General features: G+C 53.6%; 2 protein-coding genes and 1 pseudogene across 4 annotated transcripts; 1 reads left to right on the forward strand and 2 right to left on the reverse strand.

Annotated features, from left to right (window-relative positions):
• Window positions 1–799: 799 nt before the first annotated feature.
• On the reverse strand, window positions 800–3,061 carry SFTPC (surfactant protein C). 3 transcript variants are annotated; one of them, XM_047856047.1, is made up of 5 exons: window positions 2,993–3,061; window positions 2,131–2,289; window positions 1,679–1,801; window positions 1,314–1,424; window positions 800–937 (listed from the first exon to the last, which is right to left on the reverse strand). In XM_047856047.1, the coding sequence occupies exons 1-5, from the start codon at window positions 3,059–3,061 to the stop codon at window positions 800–802; spliced, it is 600 nt and encodes a 199-aa protein (XP_047712003.1). The 3 variants fall into 3 exon arrangements, with proteins under 3 accessions (XP_047712003.1, XP_047712004.1, XP_047712005.1); XM_047856048.1 differs by having other exon boundaries at window positions 800–950; window positions 1,306–1,424; window positions 2,993–3,034; XM_047856049.1 differs by lacking the exon at window positions 2,131–2,289 and having other exon boundaries at window positions 800–950; window positions 1,306–1,424; window positions 2,993–3,034.
• Window positions 3,062–3,844: 783 nt separating this feature from the next.
• LOC125163836 (60S ribosomal protein L17-like) lies at window positions 3,845–4,358 on the reverse strand (annotated as a pseudogene).
• A 4,921-nt stretch (window positions 4,359–9,279) lies between these two features.
• Window positions 9,280–17,783, forward strand: LGI3 (leucine rich repeat LGI family member 3). The gene is made up of 8 exons (XM_047854723.1): window positions 9,280–9,684; window positions 10,596–10,667; window positions 11,518–11,589; window positions 11,935–12,006; window positions 12,110–12,181; window positions 12,938–13,107; window positions 13,256–13,420; window positions 15,598–17,783. The coding sequence occupies exons 1-8, from the start codon at window positions 9,479–9,481 to the stop codon at window positions 16,413–16,415; spliced, it is 1,647 nt and encodes a 548-aa protein (XP_047710679.1). The 5' UTR covers window positions 9,280–9,478; the 3' UTR covers window positions 16,416–17,783.
• Window positions 17,784–19,898: the final 2,115 nt, after the last annotated feature.

The following is a 19,898-nucleotide window of genomic DNA, read 5'->3' on the forward strand; positions in this document are numbered from 1 at the left end:
AGCGGGACACGCTGTCAGGTCTCTCCCGGGCTTCAGTTCGCCTCTGCCCCCTCGGTCTCTGACTGCGTTTCTCCGCCCGCCTCTCTCGGTCTCTGCCTTTTTCGGACCCTAGCTCTCTCCCATCGCGGTCCCTGTCTCTCTAGTTCAGTCTTTCGGTGTCTGGCTGTCTCTGTCTCTCTCCCTCCCTCGGGAGACACCACTGGGGGGCGCCTCGAGCCCGTGGATTGCCTAGTCCCCTCGCCACTGCTCCCCCGCCCCCGCATCGCTCCTGGACGAAGTGGGAAGGGGAAACCCCCATTGCTTCCCCAAGGTCCTACCCTTCCCCTGACCCACCCACCAAGAGCGGGAGCGAGAGGGTGTGGGAGATAGAAAAGGCTCACCCTTCGTTTTTCAATCGGGTTGCTTTATTCTTTCATGGTAGTAGCCCCCTGGCCCCAGGAGCATCTCCGCTGCCCGTTCCCACCTCTCCCCACAGCTCCCATTTCTCCAGCACCAGTCCCTATGGTGTGGGCAGGAGCAGCTTCCTGCGTCTCTGCAAAAGACCCTTTGCTCATGGATCTTTCCTGTCCATTTGGGGTTTCCACAGGCCCTGAGAAGCAAAGAAACACTGTTTATTATGAGAGGGAGAGAGACTGGGGGGAGGTATCTATGAACCTTCCCTCCCCTGAGCTCCCTAGATGACCTGGCTTCAGTGGATCCTCCCTGTTGCTTGGTCAGCTGACATGGGGAGGTGGCCCAAGCCTTCCTGGGCCACAGCTGCTCAGTGCCCTGGCAGTCACACCTGCTCACCTGAGGGGTTCTAGATGTAGTAGAGGGGCACCTCGCCACACAGGGTGCTCACAGTGGTGCCCAGGAAGTCCAGGTCCACAGAGGATGCTGAGCCAGCATCACGGACCTCCTCCTGGCCCAGCTTAGAGGTAGACACTGCAGGCTTGACCTGGAAAGAGCACCTGATTTTGAGCCTGGGAACTGAGTTTTTGTTCCACCTGTGGCCCTTATTGTGGGACCTCAGGCATGTGAGACCATCTCTCTGAGCCTCCTAAAAGCCTTGGTTTCCTTACCAGTAAAGAGGGGGCTGTGCTGGAGTCAGAAGCCCCCAAGTGGTGAGGCTCAGCTGAGGCCAGCAGCTTGGCATCAGGGCGGGGCTGGGGAGTAGGAGGGAAGGTGTGACACAGGTGAGTCTGGAGAGGGGCACTCACCTGGCAGCCCACAAGGAGCAGCGCTCTACAGGTGACAAATAGCTGTCATCTCAAATGCTCCTCCGAGCAGCCCTGGGAGGGGGACAACTTATTCCTCCTCACTCACACACCCACCTGGAAGTTCCGGAACTTTCTGGTGAGAGCCTCAAGACTTGGGATGTTCTCTGGAGCCATCTTCATGATGTAGCAACAGGTTCCTGGGGCTGGCTTATAGGCAATCAGGAGCTGAGGACAGAAACCCCAGGGTTCATTCAGAAAGGCCCTGCCTTACTCACTCCCTAACCCTGATCCTGGGCTATCTCCCTCTAGGTTAGGCACCAAAGGCAGTCATATTGGAATCTGGGGATCAGCCTGGGCAAGCAAAAGAGCTAGGGGCTGGGGAGAGATGGATATGCATGAAATGGCACAGCTGGGTGGGTCTAGCAAAGCCTCGTCATTGGCCCCCCGTCCCCAGCATCAGGCGGTCCAGGTATACCCACCCGCTGGTAGTCATACACTACAATGCCAGTGGAGCCGATGGAGAAGGTGGCAGTGGTACCCACACGCTCACTCAGGGCCAGGCGCTGCTGGGCTTCTGGTCCCCCAATGCTCATCTCTAGGACCTGGGGGAGGGCATAGGGTGGACTGACATTTCTCTTTCCCCACTCATCCCTTTGGCACCCATGTCCACTCTCAGCCCTCTTTACTCAAATGCAATCCCTTCTTCCCTGATAGCTCAGAGAGCCTGGAAAGAACAGGCTGCCATACCAGCAACAGGCCTGGTGCAAAAACCCAAGCCCGATTTGCCACCAGGTGCTTCTGTCCTTTATTGAGGCACCCTTGCCTCCTCCCCTCTGGTCCCCTTGGGCCATTCATTGTCTACCCAGCCCATTCAGCCCCTCTGTTTGGCATGTCCTGTGTCCACTTCCCACTCCATCCCAGGCCTGCTCACCATCTCGGTGTGTTTCTGGCTCATGTGAAGACCCATTAGCAGGGCCCCTACAATCACCACGACCACAAGGACTACCACCACGACGATGAGGAGGAGGCGTTTGAGGTTCACAGGGCAGCAGGGGATGCTGAACCGGCCCCGGGGGGCTGCTGAGTAGTCCTGACATGGTGAGGCAGGCAGGGAGATAGGTGTGAGATCATGAAGTTGGCCCTTCTTCTCCCTGCACAAGCTGGATACCCTCCCACAGCTGGACACCAATACTATCGACATGCAGAAGAGGGTGAGATCAAAGAAGGCTTCTTGGAAGAGGTGGCCTGGATTCCAACAGAAATGCTTAGACGTGAAGTCTAGCATGAAGAGACCCAAGAGACTCTGCTTTGCTAGTCTCATCTGCTGTTTCCTCCAGACCCCTGGCACCCCGGCCATGCCCAGTCCCTCTCTGTTCCCCCAAATAATCCACAATCTCTCACACCTCCCCGCCTTTACACGTACTACCCCCTTCTTCCTACAATGTCTGCCTCTTCCACCTAGTGAGCTCCTACCTATTTTTCCAGAGCCAGTTCAAATGTCATTTTCTCTGCAAAGCTTCCTGTGACTTCCCAAGTAGTGGCTGCTTACAGAGCGCTCTCTATAGCCCTTTCTACTGACCACTGTGGTGGCCCTCAGCCCCTCACATTGGAATTATTGGCTGCCACGTCTGTCTCCCCGAAGGACTGTGCCTTGGTGGTTGGTGTCCCTGCCCTAACTTAGCACAGTCGTGGGTTAGTTAAATGAATGAATTTGGATGAGGAAACAGTCTCAGAGAGGTTGGATGAAGCAGGGCCCAGCTCACACACACGTATACACACACGGTCACACTCACCGGCGGGCTCTCAATCAAAACCTCCTTGCTGCCCACATCCATCTTGCTGCAGACGCCTTCCCCTCTCATCCCCCAAGTGTGACTAGCATCTTATATGTGCTAGTAGGGAGAGGGGACAGAGGTGAAGGATCCAGGCCCCTTCTGCCAGCCAAGCCCTTGACCTTGAAGCCTGTTTGTTCCTGGCCCTCCAGAACTGATGTCCGGAGAAGCCAGCTGCAAGAGCGCCTAAGGGCTCTTGGCCGTGGCACATGAGTCCTCTTGGCCAGGGCAAGAGCAAAGCTGGGCACACTGAGCAAATTTGCCCTTGGGCAATCTGCGCCTCTCACTGTGGGTGTCTTCCTGGCATTGGCCGCCTTTCTTGCTGGCACCTGCCCCTGCAGTCTTGTGGCTTTCCCTGTTCTTCTGCCAGCTTGAACCTCTCAGGCAGCCAGGGGTCTAACCCAATGGGGAGTCCACCACATTTCCCAACAGAATTTCTCTCATGCATAGGGATGAGCTCCAGGAACAGGAGTGAGGAGGCAGTGCCTATGGACCCAGAAAGGCAATGCTGAAGGCAGGTTGTGCTTTGGCATCCCTTGTGGGGGTCCATATATGGCCATTTCTCTGGGAGCCTCACGTTTTCAATTCAAGTATGCCACCTGCCTGGCCCCTTCCAGCACATCTGCTACCTAACCTCAGACTTGCCCCTGGTCATTCTTTTCCTAATTCTGAAAACTCTGTCCCCTCTGGCTATAAATTCATACCCACTAATGTGTGGTTTTTTCCTTCTTTGCTTTGGGCTTGTTTGTAAACTGAAGGCCTCCCCCCCCCCCCACTGCTTTTACTTTCATTTCCATTTATTCTATGCTGAATTTATTCCCCGGTCATATACTGTTGTTTCTCCAGTTTCTTCTGGGATATCTTTCTCATCTGTGCAACCTCATCTGGTTTGGCAACAATCTGCTCTGTTTCAGTAAGGATTATCTCAGGGTGGCAAGGAGAGCTCAGGCTGGGATAAATCTCACCATGAACTCTAAATTTAGTGGCTCATTTTGGGGGCTTTGTTCACCTGGATGTGCTCGATGACCAGAGAATGTACCTCTAAACCCTTAAGTTCAGCATTACTCTCTGCATGTTCAAGCAAGTGAGGTAAAAATCCAGCACTCCTTTTAGGCCACTGACCCTGTGTGCAGCCCCACCATTTGGCCTGGACACACCTATCAGCTCCACCATTATGATGATGGAATGGCACACATTGCTTCTGTAAAGTGACATCCTTCAGATACTTGGTGGCTTTTCAGATAGACATGCCCTTAATGATCTGGGGAGTTTCATGAGTGTTCTTAAAATGAATGTAAAGATTTGAACCTCTTGATTTGAATGATTTTGTGGGTTTTCTGCATCAAGTGAGTAGTAACCATTTTCAGAGATCAAGTTGAGGGCTTTTGATAACAGATTCCACACCTGACAGTTCTTTCTTATACCTCAGCAGCCTTGCACAGGGATGGGTGTGGTGACTGATGGGGTCCCAATCCCCTCTTCCTTGAATCTCATCTGCTTGGTGCTGCCTATGACCCTATTCCTCTGTGTTCCTCTTTTTATACCCTCGGATCCTAAATTTGCCTTGGGAATGCTACTCATTCCAGTATAATCCACTTTCTGGACCTTCTATTTCTCCCTTCTGTCCCTTTATCTCCTTCCTCAAAGCCACTTCTTTTGCTTTGTTGTACTAAACCAAATCTACTAATGGCTGCATCCTTTCTCTTGGGTTCCCCTCCACTTGCCAGGCCAGGTGGTCTCTATAGTGCCTTTACCTTGGAACTTCCATAAGTGTGTAAGTCAGAGCCCCACCCTCACTCCTCTAGGCCTAACTCCCTTGTCCTCCTGACACTTTACCTCCAACACTTCACCCCAGTTCCTGTCCCTGCCCTGGGGGCTCCCTCCACACCTTGGCCCTACCATTCAGTCATGAGCTGACCCCCAGCTCTCCAGCACTGGCAGGTTGCCCTTCCCCACAAGGACCCTCTCTCCAGCTGGAGGGCCTTCAGCCTCCAGGTTGCACAACAGTATGGCATCTGAGCTGAGAGTGCCTGAGAAGCTCAGGGAAGGAGAGAGGGAAGGGAAGGGTGTTTGCTCCCACCACCCTCCAATAGCCCCAACTACCCCTTTAAATATTTGCCAAAACCTCTCACAGCAAGTGTCCTAGGAGGAGTGAAGGGGGGAAGGGTCCAGGAAGGAGGGGGAAGCATCCTCCTCTCAACTGTGTGTAGCCTCGGCTGGCTGTGAGCAGGTGCCAGATGTAGGAGACAGCTGCCTGCAGTGCCCACCCCTGCCCGCCCCTGGTTGTCCAGGCAACGCTGGGATTGATTGGCTGACTCACATGCACTGGGCCTAAGCCAGGTGGGCAGGAGGCCAGCAGGAGAGCCAAGGAGGACTGCAAGCATCTCGGGGTCCCTGCGGGCATCTCAGGGGGCCGTATGGTCCAGCTGTGGAGCTTGTTCTGAGCAGGCGCTGTGTGTAGGGCTTGCCGTCATCAGCTGGTGCGAGGAAAGGAATCTCTGTTGGAAAGAAGCCTCTGCTCTCTCAGGTCCTCAGTCTCCCCTGCAGGCTGCCCTTGGGCTGTAATTCTCACAAGCTTTATGGTCCCCCCCCCCCCACACACACACTTGTTTTTGCCTGTTCAGCAATTGGGGAAAGAACATTGCCCTCAAATTTCATGAGGGGAGTCCAGATGCTAGCACTGAGACTTCTGGAACTGACCCAGTAGAGGTCTTGCGGTCCTCGTCTTCCTTCTCAGGAAGCGAGGAGGGACCTTTAGCTGAGCACGCATAGCTATCACCTCAGCCCCAACAACAGCCCTCTGTTGTAGACTTCTCATGTCTTGGTCTTTACTGAGGCCATTTTTCTCCCCTGGAAATACCACCCTTGATGCCTCTCCACCTCTCTGAGAGCCACCCACCCTAAAAGGCCAGACAAGAGCCAATCGCACCTGCTCTGTGACCACACCACTCCAGGCAGTGCCCCATCCCTCCTCCAAAATCTCCCAGTCTCCTGCTGCTCTTTAACCTGCCACTTAGCATCCACTGCTATGCTCCTCAGCTATGTGGGTGCTTATTGTTGCCCTATGTTCCCTGGGACTGGCCCTGAGACCATGCTCCCCCGAGGATTCTGTGTACCTGTTGCAGGGCAAGGAGCATGCACACAGCCAACATGGAATTATATTCAGTGGTATAGCCAAACACCAAGTGGCTCTTGGCCAACAGTCGATAGTTTGTTCCTTCAGTATGTGGACATTGCAATGCTTCACTGACAGCTCTGGGACCCTAAAGGAGTCATTCTGCCTTTCTAGGCTTTAGTGTGGACAACTGTGAAATGGGACCAGTCTGCCCATTCTGTCTCTCTCTCCAAGCTCTTGTGAGGATCCAATGACATCATCAAGCTGATCATCATGATTATCATCATCTACTTCGCTGACCCCCCCCCCCCCCGCCAAGACATCTCTTCTCATTAGCTGACAGTAGGACCCAGACTCCCTCTTTTTGTCTGTCTCCAGGTTAAATCCCTCTGGGAGAACCTTGGGTGATGTAAGCCCTATGGTAGCCACTCCTTTTATGTGTGCCTCCTCTTTTCTTCCTTCCAGCTCTTCAGCTGCAGGGGTTAGGACAAGATTCACTCTGCCCTTTGTGTGCTGGGCAAAGCCGTGCCAGGGACCAGTGGGGACGGTTGCCCAGCTGCCCCAGCCACGTTCCCCACCCCCATTGCTTGTATTCCCACAAGCTGGCATGGGAGGGCAGCACGGGCAGCTGGATGGGCATTGGCAAGTGAGCATCAAAGGGAAGGGACATCCCTGGTTGAGAGAATATGGACATAAGCTCCTACCAGAGAGGCCCCACTGGCAGAGGCTGGGGACAGCTGGGGACACATCTTAAACCCAGTGATCTTGATCTCAGTTTCCTGGCTTGATGTGGAAAGAATACCAGACTGAGAGCCCAGCCAACCTGACCAAGTCTCCCCTTGTCCTGTACCTGTGAACTTTTGGTACAGTCAGTCCCCATGAGGACCCCCAGGGAGGTATAGAGCAGCGGTTCTCAAACATTTTGAGAACATCCTTCTTCTTCTTTTTTTTAAAGTTTATTTGGTTTTTGAGAGAGAGAAAGAGAGAGAGAGAGTGAAAGCGTGTGTGTGAGCTGGGGAGGGGCAGAGAGAGAGGGAGACAGAACCCTAAGCAAGATCCTGACAGTGCAGAGCCCTATGCAGATCATGACCTGAGTTGCAATCAAAAGTCAGACATTTAACCAACTGGGTCACCCAGATGCCCTGGACCCCTTAAAATTCTTTAAAAAATACTGAGGGCCCCAAAGAGCTTTTGTTTAGGTTATTTTTTTAAAAAATTTTTTTCAACGTTTTTATTTATTTTTGGGACAGAGAGAGACAGAGCATGAACGGGGGAGGGGCAGAGAGAGAGGGAGACACAGAATTGGAAACAGGCTCCAGGCTCCGAGCCATCAGCCCAGAGCCTGACGCGGGGCTCGAACTCAGGGACCGCGAGATCGTGACCTGGCTGAAGTCGGCCGCTTAACCGACTGCGCCACCCAGGCGCCCCTGTTTAGGTTATTTTTAAATGTTAATTAATTAATGAAAATTGCGATAAACTCATTCTATGTTTTAACATAAATAACATAATTTTTAAATAAATTTATTTTACAAAGCAAAAGAAATTAGAAGCAAGAATGTTGTTGCCTTGCATTTCTGTAAATCTCTTTATTTTTTTTAATGTTTATTTTTGAGACAGAGGGAGAGAGAGAGAGCATGAACAGGGGAGGGTCAGAGAAAGAGGGAGACACAGAATCTGAAACAGGAGACACAGAATCTGAGCTGTCAGCACAGAGCTGACACGGGGCTTGAACCCACAGACCACGAGATCATGACCTGAGCTGAAGTCAGACACTTAACCGACTGAGCCACCCAGGCACCCCTCTGTAAATCTCTTTAATTTTTGGCTTAAAAAAAAATTTTTTAGTGTTTATTATTTTTGAATGAGAGTGAGACAGAGAACAAGCAGGGGTGGGGCAGAGAGAGAGGGAAACACAGAATCTGAAGCAGATTCCAGGTTCTGAGCTGTCAGCACACAACCCAACATGGGACTCAAACTCATGAGATGTGAGATAATGACCTGAGCTGAAGTTGGATGCTCAATCGACTGAGCCACCCAGGCACCCCTAATTTCTGGCTTAATAGAAGATATATTGTGTAGCCTTTGGAAAATTCCAGGATACTTTTGTGAAAGCATGAAAGTGAAAAGGTGAAATTAGGTTCTAACATTATTAGGACAATTGTTTTGACCTCAGCGACTCCCTGGAAGGTTCTCAAGGCCCCCTGGACTCCCTGGACCACACTTGGAAGACTCCTGGTGTAGAAGTATGACTGTGAACTTTGGCATTGGGCACTGTGGGTGGAAATCCTGGTTCTGTCGCTTTCTTCAGGTACTATCAGCCTCACTCCTCTTATCTGTAAAAGGTGGCTTACTATCATCCCCCAAAGTTTGGAAGGGTTACATGCCTAGAGGGCACACCACACAGTGGATGTGACATCTACTGTGGAAAGCTTGGCTGCTTTCCTCCAAGTTTGGGCCTCAGTTTCCTCATTTGTGACAAAGAGATGGACTGGAAAACACCCAAAGCTCTTCCCAGCTTCAACAGTCTGTGGTTGGGTAGTGAGATATTTTCCAGAATTCCACACGCTCCCAGTCCAACTCAGTGACAAACATTTCCCTTTTCCCACAGAGACACACAGGCACATTCTGTTCACTGGCTCTTGGAAACAAAAGAACACAGATGCACATACATGGCGCTTATGACACACCCATGAACTCTTGTTTAGAGGATGTGTCCACTAAGGGCCAGGATAGATATACAGGCACACAGAGCACGTGGACCCACAATGCAGAAATGCCCGCAGCAGGGAGTTTGTGCCCGTTCCCGTGCAGAGGCAGGTGTGTACGCGTGCACAGTCATGCCATCATAGGATGCACATGTATACCTCGCACACCTGCGCTCACGACAGACCCTCTGGGTGCCAGACACGCAAGCAGATGGCCCCAGAGACCGCTGGTAGTGCATACAGCGGCCAGAGCCGCAACCACTTCTTCCTTTGGCTACTCCCAGCCCGGGACTCCCCCCGCCGTCCCCCCCCCCCCCGCTCCCCGCCCCCCTCGGCCCTGCGCGCGCCCCCGCCGCAGTCCGCGCCCGTCCCCGCCGGTCAGCCCTCGCTCGGCTCCGGGCCCGCGCAGCTCTCCCAGCCGGCTCGCGAGAACGAGCAGGGGAGGGGACGGAGCCCGCGGCCGAGGGCTGGAGGACTCGACTCTCCGCAGCGGGCAGCCGGGCCCCTAGCTGCGGCAGCGGCTGCTGGCGGCGGTGGCCGGGAGGTGCCAGCCCGCGCTGGGTGGCGGAGAGGCGCGGGGCGGGGGCTGCGGCCGGTGACCCGAGGGAGAGCTTGCTTGCAGTCAGCATGGCGGGGCTGCGGGCCAGGCGGGGCTCCGGGCTCCGGCTGCTGGCGCTGTCCACGCTCGGCTTCTGCCTGATGCTGCAAGTCAGTGCCAAGAGGCCCCCCAAGACGCCCCCCTGCCCGCCTAGCTGCTCCTGCACCAGGGACACCGCCTTCTGCGTGGACTCTAAGGCAGTGCCCAGGAACCTGCCCTCCGAGGTCATCTCCCTGTGAGTGCCCTGGCTTCTGAGGTGGGGGAGCGGAGAGAGGGAGGAAGGCAAGAGCCTCTCTGGGAGTGGATGGGAAAACCCTTGCTCCCGGTCTACAAAGCGTGGGGAGCAGGAAGACTCCAGGGGTCCTCAGGACTGGAGATTCAAGGCATCCTCCAGGTAGGGAGTTCTGTAGTCATGCAGGCTCAGCAGCCATGGCTGGGGAAAACAGGAGTTTATGGCCAAGAATGAATCATCACCACCGGCAGCATCAATGAGACCTACTGTGTGCAGGGCTCTGAACATGGGGGGAGGGGTTGTTTACAAGAGCATGTGGGCTCCTGCCTGTGATGTCACACCAAGGGCAGAAAGGCTTTTTGTGGGGGGAGGGAGGGTGGAATCAGGGGAAGGGATAGAAGTGGGATATACCCACACAGTGCCCTGTCTGGGGACAGACGCCTGCCACTGGTCTCCCATCCACTCTGGCACTGGGCCAGTCAGCCTGTCACTTGCAGTTAAGTGGCCTCAGGGACTAGATGAGCTGTGTGGTCCTTGAAAGCAGGGTGCTAATCCCTACAGCCATCCCAGTGCCCCATCCCTCCACAGCACCCAGCACACTGTGGGTGTTTGGATGATCTTGAGGGTGTGGGTGATGGAACCTTCTTTTGGCTGAAGGGGAAGCTGAGCCTGGGGCCACTGGTGCTGAGGGAGGCAGTAGGGGAGGATAGTGAGACGGAAGGCAATGAGTTTATGAGGAGAAGAGAAAGATAGCCCTAGGTGGGTGGCCCAGGCTGGTGAAATGAGTGGTTTCCAGGGCAAGTGTGCACAGAACAATTGCCCTGTTCACCTTGTGAACCCCGCCCCTCCCACCCACCCCCCCACCCCCAGTCCCTGCAAAGTCCCCACAGTACTGACTCAGGTGTCCCCTGCAGGACGCTGGTGAATGCTGCCTTCTCGGAGATCCAGGATGGAGCGTTTTCCCACCTGCCACTGCTGCAGTTCCTGTATGGACAGGGCCTTGAGGAAGGGCGGGTAGGGGGTGGGGCAGTGGAAGGGGGCAGACCCTGGACTGGGGGGAGGAGAGCAAATGAAGATAGCATTGGAGATTAACATGCAGGTGTCCCTTATTTTTACTGGATGGGATAGCCACAAAAGGTGCAGCAGCATAGAGTCAGGAAGGGTGAAGGGAGCCACAGTGGGGAGAAGGAAGTTGGGGGTTGCATGCAAAAGCCAAGAGTGGATATTTAGGGCCCAGTTAGGAATGGACTTGCCTCCTCTGGAGACCCAAAAGAACTGGGGTCAGTAACTTGGGCTGGTGCCATAGGATGGACACTGCAGGGAGAAGGGTCATCATAGAGACCGCTGACACCAGGATTTAAAGGAAGAGTTGGGGGTTGAAAGGGAGGGAGGAGAGGGTGTGAAATTGTAATAGGGAATGTTTCTGTTTGGAGAGTCAGTTGCAGGAAAGGGTGCTTGTGAGTTACCCCAACTCCTTTTCACTGTGGGTTATCCTCAAACTTACCACCAGTCTGAAAGGGACAGAGTGAGCTGGGGTGAGGGTAGGAGGCAGAGAGTGGTGATGGAGACAGGAATGATTCAGTGGGGAAGGACCCAGCTTGACCGGAGAGATCTGCCCCTGGCTGTTTCTACCCTTGAAGAAGATTCTGGGACCAGAACAGGCTCCTGGCTAGTCTTGCTGCTGGGCTTCTCTGGGGCTCCCGGCTGGGGCTGGGGTCCCAAGGTGGAGTGGCAGGGCAGCCAGTCTGTGAGGAATCCCCAGGGTGAGGCAACAGGCTGGGGGCTGGCACAGCGGGCACAGGCTTGGAAGCTGTAATTCTCCCTTTGTCTCTCCAGGTTGCTCAACTCCAACAAGTTTACTCTGATTGGAGACAATGCCTTCACAGGACTGTCGCACCTGCAGTACCTGTGTGTGGCAAGGAACCGGGAAATGGGAACTAGAAGGGAGGAGGGAGCTGGGACCTGGGTGGGCTGAGAGGGGAGGGCAAATGAGGAAGGCTGGGGGAAGATGGGGGGAGTGGAGAGCCCTTGGATCCTCTGACCGCAGGACCCGAGCAGAGGGTCATTTCATCCATCCCTCTGCCTAAACCATCCTGCCTGGATGCCCTGTCACCACAGGCTTAATGTCTCCAGAATCAGAATGGAAGCCTGGCTTAGGACCATGGGCAGAAATCTAGATGGAGCAGAGGGAAATAGCTGGTTGGGAGTCTGGGATGCTGAGTGGCATCTAAGACAAGTTCTCATTTTCTCCAGCTTCATTGAGAACAATGACATCTGGGCACTATCCAAGTTTACCTTCAGAGGACTCAAGTCTTTGACACACCTGTGAGTACATCATGTACATAAGCACACCAGACCAAAGCCCTTCATCTCCTGTGGCCTATGGCCTTAGCCACAATCTTCAGGTGACTCAGGGTCTCTCTTGCAGATCGCTGGCCAACAATAATCTGCAGACACTGCCTAGAGACATCTTTCGGCCCTTGGACATCCTGAGTGACTTGTAAGGCTGAGCCCTACTTCTTTTAACAATGCCACAGAGGGGCGCATCCCTGGAGGAAGCGGTGTGGGAGCCAGAGTTGGGAAGATCATAAGGTCTTGAGAGGCTGGGAGGGCTTGGGTTTGGAGATGCCTCCTGGAAGGCTGTGTTGATACACACAAGACACTATGTGTATATGTTTTTTTTTTTTAAGTTTATTTATTTATTTTGAGGGGGGGAGGGGCAGAGAGAGAGGGAGAGAGAGAATCCCAAGTAGGCTCCATGATGTCAGCGGGTCTCAATCCCATGAACCATGAGACCACGACCTGAGCCGAAACCAAGAGTCAGGTGCTTAACCCACTGAGCCATCCAGGTGCCCCCAAACATGTGCTTTTTAAATCTATGTTTGATTTGAACCTTCACTGAAGTCCTAGAGCATAGCCACAATCAATCAGTACTTACACAAGAAGAAAACCAACCCAGGATTGTGGAAGGTCTGGAGATGTAACATAGTTGTGCAGGTTCTACACTGCAAAAGGCCCCTGACCTCGGAGGCAAGTAGGGACTAAAACTCAGCTCCCAGTCCACTGGCCAAGCATGTCTCCACAGGGGTGTACCTACCCCCAGGGGAACCTTTCTCTAATCTGTGCAAAGATGCCATGTGAGCAACCAGCAGTGGCCTTGATTATACCTACTTCTAAAAACCTAGGGAGCCTGGGTGGGCGGAACAGCTGGGAGCCTGTTCCTCTCTATATTCCCTCCGTCACCCTCATGATCCAGGGACCTGCGGGGCAACTCACTCAACTGTGACTGCAAAGTGAAGTGGCTGGTGGAGTGGTTGGTGCACACCAACACCACGGTGGCTCCCATCTATTGCGCCAGCCCGCCCCGCTTCCAAGAGCACAAGGTGCAGGATTTGCCGCTGCGGGAGTTTGACTGCATCACCACAGGTAGGAGATGCCCCCAGCAGACCTCCCCAGGGCAGCCCCACAGGCACTGCCAGAACCACCCCCAACATTGGCCTTGCAATCCAGCAACCTTATCACCCAACAAGCTCTTACCCTTCTTCACCCCACCCCTCACTTCTTGACCCTGCAGATTTTGTGCTGTACCAGACCCTGCCCTTCCCAGCAGTATCAGCTGAGCCCTTCCTTTACTCCAGTGACCTCTATTTGGCTCTGGCCCAGCCAGGTGCCAGCGCTTGCACCGTCCTCAAGTGGGACTATGTTGAACGGCAGCTTCGAGATTATGATAGAATACCAGGTACCTGCCCCAGTCTGGCTGTGCTGGCCCCACTTTAAGGGGTTGGGGTGGGGATGGGCTTCATTGTTCCTCTCCAGTGGGTTCCTATAGGTAGAGAGATAGATGAGACATGGTCTCTGCCCGTAATAACTTTCCAGTCTTTGGGGGAGAGGCCAACATATACACAGATAACATTCATGTAATAGATGGGTGTGAGGAGGGAGATATGTACATGATGCTCTGGGACCGCAAAGGAGAGGTGTACCCTGGACAATCAAGGAAGGCTTCCTAGTGGAGCAGACACCTGAGCTGAGTCTTGAAGGTGAGGGTGAAGGACAAGTCAGAGGTGATGCCTAAGAGCCTGGCTTAAGTAACTGGGTGGGGCCTGTAAACCAAGGAGGAAATGGGAGTGGCTAGTGAGCTCAGTTTGGGATCCACTGAATGTGAGCTGAATCTAGAAGGCTGAGGGATACCTAGCTCAGAGAAAAAATGTGGAAAGTATATTCTGGCAGAGAGAACAACATGAGCAAATTCAAGAAGGAGTGCAACAGCTTAGTGTATGAATGTGTACATGTGTAAACCATAAGCATCTCATTTGACTGCACCATATGGTTCAAAGTGGAGAGAGGCAGATGAAACCCAAAAGACATGAGGATCAGGTCATGGACAGGTTTTGAGCAGAGTGTGTGAACCAATCCAACCTGTATTTTAGAACACTCTCTCTGTATGCGGCATGGAGAGTGGCTTGGCATGGGCCAAGTCATGTGGGCACACTATTAGGGGGATCTGCTGGAACCTGGACTGGGGCAATAGTAGTGGGGTGGAGAGATAGATTTAGAAAGGAGGAGCGAACTGACACAAGATGAAACAGAAAATTTAAATTTCCCTGTATCTCGAAAAGAACTTAAAGTCCTTATTAAAACAAAAGCAAAACAAAACAAAAACTTCCCCCAAAAGGAGACTCCAGGGCCAGATGGTCTCCCTGATAAATTCTATAACACATTTATGGAAAAAAAAAATAATAGCAATCCTACACAAACTATATTAGAAGGCAGAAGGGAGGATTGACAGGACTCAGGACTAATTAGTTGTGGGTGAGTGAGAGACAGGGAGGTGTTGGGGATGGCTCTAGGTTTCTGGTGTGGGGGGGGACTGGGTGAAGCCACAAATTGAAGCTGAGAACACAGAGGGAGAAGAGGACCAGGTTTGGGGGCACATATCTGCTCAGTAATGGCCAGCTGGAGTTTGAGGTGCTTTTGGGTGTGTGGGCAGGGAGGGTCTGAGCTGCAGCTCGGGTGCTGGGGGAATCATCAGTATCTACACAGGTGCACCAAGGCTGTGGGAGGGATTTGGGGGTGACTGCCAGAGCCTGGGGCTCAGCATGAGCTTTCTTGGGTAGAGAGGAGGGGAGGAGGAGGATGGGTGAAGCAGCACTGGGAAGGAAGAGAGGAGAGGAAAGGAGAAGGGAGGGGAGGGAGGGGAAGGAGAGGGGAGAGGTGGAGAGGAGATGACTGGGGACACTAAGATAGGTAAAGAGTGTGGCCCCATGTGCTTTGGGTGCCTGAGAAGGGGTCAGATCTGTCTGGTTGTTGACAAATACATTTGTGTGGACGTCCTCATACATTAAGGCCCTTTCAAAAGTAGGAGTTCTTAGGAGAATGCGTTTTCATACACAACTATCCAAACATCAAGCTGTCATTTTGTATACCTTGGCTCTATCACCAGGCTGTGGACAGGCACAGACTCTTCCTTCTTCCCCTGCCTGGCATCTGGCCAGTCAGGTAGCTTTGGGCAAGTCACTTAGACTCTGAGCCTGCTTCTGGGCAAAATAATAGATTCCACTTCGGAGTGATTAATTGAGGAACTGTGTTCACACTTAGCACAGTGACTTCACACAATAAAAGTTCAATAATGACATTATGGATAAACAACGGGTCAATAGCTAGGGATACCTATTTTGTGCTTAGTGTCAGCTTATATTTAAACTCTGGGAGCAAGGGCGGAGGGAGCATGATGCTGAGACAGATTATTAGCTGTGAAAAGTGGGTGGGCATCAGGGGGAGGGATGCTCTAGGGGAGAGCCTTAGTTCTGGCCCGGGGCTGGAGGGAACTGACCCCCTTTGCCGAGGGCATGGCGTGGGCTGGGGGCCCGTGGCTGCCTGACACTGCCTTCACCCTGCTTCCCTCCACCCTGGCAGCCCCCTCTGCAGTGCACTGCAAGCCAATGGTGGTAGACAGCCAGCTGTACGTGGTTGTGGCCCAGCTGTTCGGTGGATCTTACATTTACCACTGGGACCCCAACACCACACGCTTCACTAAGCTGCAGGATATCGACCCACAGCGTGTGCGCAAGCCCAACGACCTGGAGGCTTTCCGCATTGACGGCGACTGGTACTTTGCCGTGGCCGACAGCTCCAAGGCGGGTGCCACCAGCCTCTACCGCTGGCACCAGAATGGCTTCTACTCGCACCAGGCCCTGCATGCCTGGCACCGTGACACTGACCTGGAGTTTGTAGATGGCGAGGGCAAGCCACGGTTGATTGTGTCTAGTAGCTCCCAGGCACCTGTCATCTATCAGTGGAGCCGCACCCAGAAGCAGTTTGTGGCCCAGGGTGAGGTGACCCAGGTGCCTGATGCCCAGGCTGTGAAACACTTCCGTGCTGGGCGCGACAGCTACCTGTGTCTCAGCCGCTACATCGGTGACTCCAAGATCCTGCGCTGGGAGGGCACCCGCTTCTCTGAAGTGCAGGCCCTGCCCTCCAGGGGCTCGCTGGCCATGCAGCCCTTCCTCGTGGGTGGCCGCCGCTACCTGGCGCTGGGCAGCGACTTCTCCTTCACGCAGATCTACCAGTGGGATGAGGGGCGCCAAAAGTTTGTGCGGTTCCAGGAGCTGGCTGTGCAGGCCCCTCGGGCCTTCTGCTACATGCCTGCTGGGGATGCTCAGCTGCTCCTGGCCCCTAGCTTCAAGGGACAGACGCTCGTGTACCGACACATAGTGGTGGATCTCAGTGCCTAGAGGGGTACCGAGGCCTCTGTGTTCCTCGGGCAGCCACTCGAGGCTGAACAGAAGTCTCTGTGTGAGCAGCATGTATGCCCATGTGAAGACACATGTAGCCAACCTGTGTACATGCCCTCACATACACCCTCCGCACTCCCCATGAGCATGGGCCACACTGTGGACTGGCCCAGGAGAGCCACTTGTCATAGTTGTAATCAGCATGAAGACTTGTATACGCACCAGGCAACCCAGCAACCCTGTGCCCTCTCATATGTGGACACTTGTCGGCCCCACACCCTACCTGAAGGCCCCCCCTTGGTCTGTTGCTTTCCCCGTGCTCCGGCCCCAGGGAAGGAGTACGGGAAGGAAAGGCAGGGCCACCCCCCCTCTTGTTTTTCAGCTTATTCTTCCTACTCCGCAGTTTCTCCTGTTGGTGCTCCAGGTGTCTGTTTACCTACTTGTGCTTTGCCCTGCAGCCCACAGCCACATCCTTCACACTGCTGGGCTCACTCACCCATGCTGTACTTCTGCATGCACACATGGACACATGCACACACACCTGCTGACACTCCCATTTCGGTGTGCACACATGCAGGTTCAGTGCTGCCTAAAGAGGCTCTCTTTCATCACCTTGCCTCTCTTCTTGGAGAAGACACACAGTACCCACCCTCCTCTGCTCATCCCTGGTGTGCCCACCCTGTAGCTGATAAGGATGGGAATGGTGGTGCCAGCCTCTGGACACCAGCTTGATCTCCTGGGGGCAAAGCCCCTCTGCCCAAAGCAATAACAACAGCAGACCCTGACTTCTTCTTAGGGCTCTCTGTTCTTACTGGAGTTTCCTGCTCTGATCCTGAATGCCGCTCACCTGTGGACAGGAGACCACCCAGATAAAAGCCTTCCAGCTTTTCTTTACTATAGCTGCCGAAGCCTCAGACCACCCTGTCGTTCAGCCCCACCTTTGGGATTGGACCTTGAGCTGTGTAGGCTCCTTTAGGTGGGTCCAAGAGCTGGCCGAGCCAGAGACTCTGCAAACATGAGCCAACTGGGTGGGTGCCAAGAGTAGAGCAGGGCTAGAGAGCATCTTGGGGGATCTTGGGACCTCTCTAGTCCACAGAGGCAGGCCCCAGGTGCATTGCCTTCTAAAGCAAGCTGAGTGGTGGAGGAGGTGAAGGTCCTGTGGGAGTAGCACCTGGGAGTCAAGCTTCTGCTGCCCTCTGCTGTATGCTGGGAATAGGTAGTTCTGAGCTGGAGGCCAGTGGAGAAGGCACAGGGTGGGGAAACGTCCCTGTGCCCAGGCTGTGTGAGGGCGTACTGGTAGCAAGATGCCCAGGGGCACTTGGGGGCAATGTTACGACTCACTGCTGCAAATAAAAATTTCCTACCCCATTGCTGGCTCTCAGGTGTCCAGTGGCTTTGGTGGTAGCTGTTTCACTGAGAACAGAGCCAGGGCTGTGCTCTCTGTCCCTGCTGTTCACGGAGGCATGGGGGGGGGGGGGGGCAGCATTAGTGTTCAGACTCCCTTCTTCCATGTTCTCTTTCCTTGGAGGAGCGAGTGGGCACCCCAAGGTCAGCTGGTCCTGGAGTGAGGCGTTCATGGTGATGATACTCAGGTGCAGAGAAAGTGTGACTAGTCTCTACCACCTGTGGCTGACTCATGACCCAGCTGTTTCTTCCTGGAGATCACAGTCTCGGGGCCTACTGAGATTGGAGTCTGTCCCTCTGTGAGGTCAACTCCAACCAACATAGCCAAAGACAAGCTCAGCAGTCCCTCTCCTCTCCTCTCCCCTTCCCCCATTGCTGCCAGCCCTGCCCTATGTGTGAGATTTCAAGCAAGTTGACTGATTTCCCTGGCCTTTGGTTTCTCCTTCTGTAAAGTAGATAATAAAACGTACACTGTCAGTTCTTGATTCTGCCACTTACTAGTAGTGGTGGCCTCAACCCTGTTACTTAGCCTATTTGTATCTCAGTTTTCTCATCTATGAAAGGTGGATAATCGAGATACATACCTGACAGGGTTAGTGTGAAATGTAAATGCATTAAATATACAATACATTAATATATGAAAGACCCTTGGAATAGTGTGTCTGTCACAGAATTATGATTTGTATTGGTCTTTAGGACCATATGAGATACAGAGGTGGCTCAGAGAAGAGTGCTTGGTGGGAGAGAAGGTTGATCTTTGGGGAGAATTGCCGTCTGTGGCTGAGAGTTCCTTAGCCATCGGTCTCAGAGCCCCTGTGCCTTATGTCTCACCTGTAGCCTCAGATGCCCAGCCAAGCCTGCCCCTGACCAGTCCTCAAAGTGGAGTCTCAAGGTGACATGTCTGGGTTTCCACCTCTTCAAACCACATTCATGTGTTCTTGGCTTAGCAGGTGCCCCTCAGGCCCCACAGCCATACTGTCCTGGGAATTCCTGTTCTGCTTTTTCAAATGGGCAATGGACCCTCATATTGTGCCAGGGAGAAGTTGCCAGGGAAAGTGGGTTGAGTCTCTCAGACACGTTGGCACTCTGTTGCCCAGTAGGAAGATAAACATCATTCTGTCACTTCCCCCCAGGACTCCTTCTAGGGGTGGGAGACACTTCTCTCCCCAAATGCCCAGCTTTCTGCTATATGCCTGCCTGGTCACCTGCCCTGGGGGTTCATCTGTGTGTCCAGAGAGTTGCTCAGCAACCCAGTGTAACTGGGTGACTGTGTCAACATCTCATGACCAAAGGCCGTGAGAGGCAGAGTCCACTCACTCTGCCAAAGCCAAGAAGGATGATACCCCTCAGCTGCCAGCCACATGCCCCTCCATGCTGAGTCCTGCTCTCAGGAGCAAACCTCTGATGTCCCTTAGATTTCCTAAGCACAGTCATCAGGACCAGGAGTCTCCATGTGAGAGACCTTCCCGGCTGGGTAGCCTTCAAATAGGTACAGGGGAGGTCTTTGCCAGCAAGTAGGTCAGGGCAGGTGACTCTGGAAGCCAGCTGGGAAGGAGGTGGTTCTGTAGCAGGTACCAAAGGACCCAAGGCACACATGCACACAGTCAGCCTAGTACCCTTTCCTCCAGAGGAATGGGTGTCCCTTCCCTCTTCCGCAACCTCCTTGTTCCTTCTGAGCTGGCCCCCTATTAAGTCAGTCACATCCTTCTGCTCCAAGGACACAAGGATGTGTCTCCTTGATGAACCTCAACTTTCACCTCGATCACAATGTCTGTGCCTAGAGATAGATGGTGGGATCCTAGCCTGTGGTGTCTCTTGTTCTTCCAACATAGGGTGGGAGCAAGGCCCAGGGTGAGGGGGTGGTTAGATGGGAAGAGCAGGCCTCAGGGGAGTTTCTCCTGTGGGTAAATTTCACTGCTAGCTCTCACACCCAGCAACACCAATAAAATTGATGATAGTAATTAAAAGAACATAATTACCACGAGTTTATTTATTCCCAGGACGCCTCCTTTCCCTGGTCCCAGTCATTACCTGTTCCATCCTTTACATAGGTGGTGGGTGTTAACTATAGCTCTAATA

The sequence above is a fragment of the Prionailurus viverrinus genome, chromosome B1 (genome assembly GCF_022837055.1).
Source record: "Prionailurus viverrinus isolate Anna chromosome B1, UM_Priviv_1.0, whole genome shotgun sequence".
NCBI classification, from domain to species: Eukaryota; Metazoa; Chordata; class Mammalia; order Carnivora; family Felidae; genus Prionailurus; species Prionailurus viverrinus.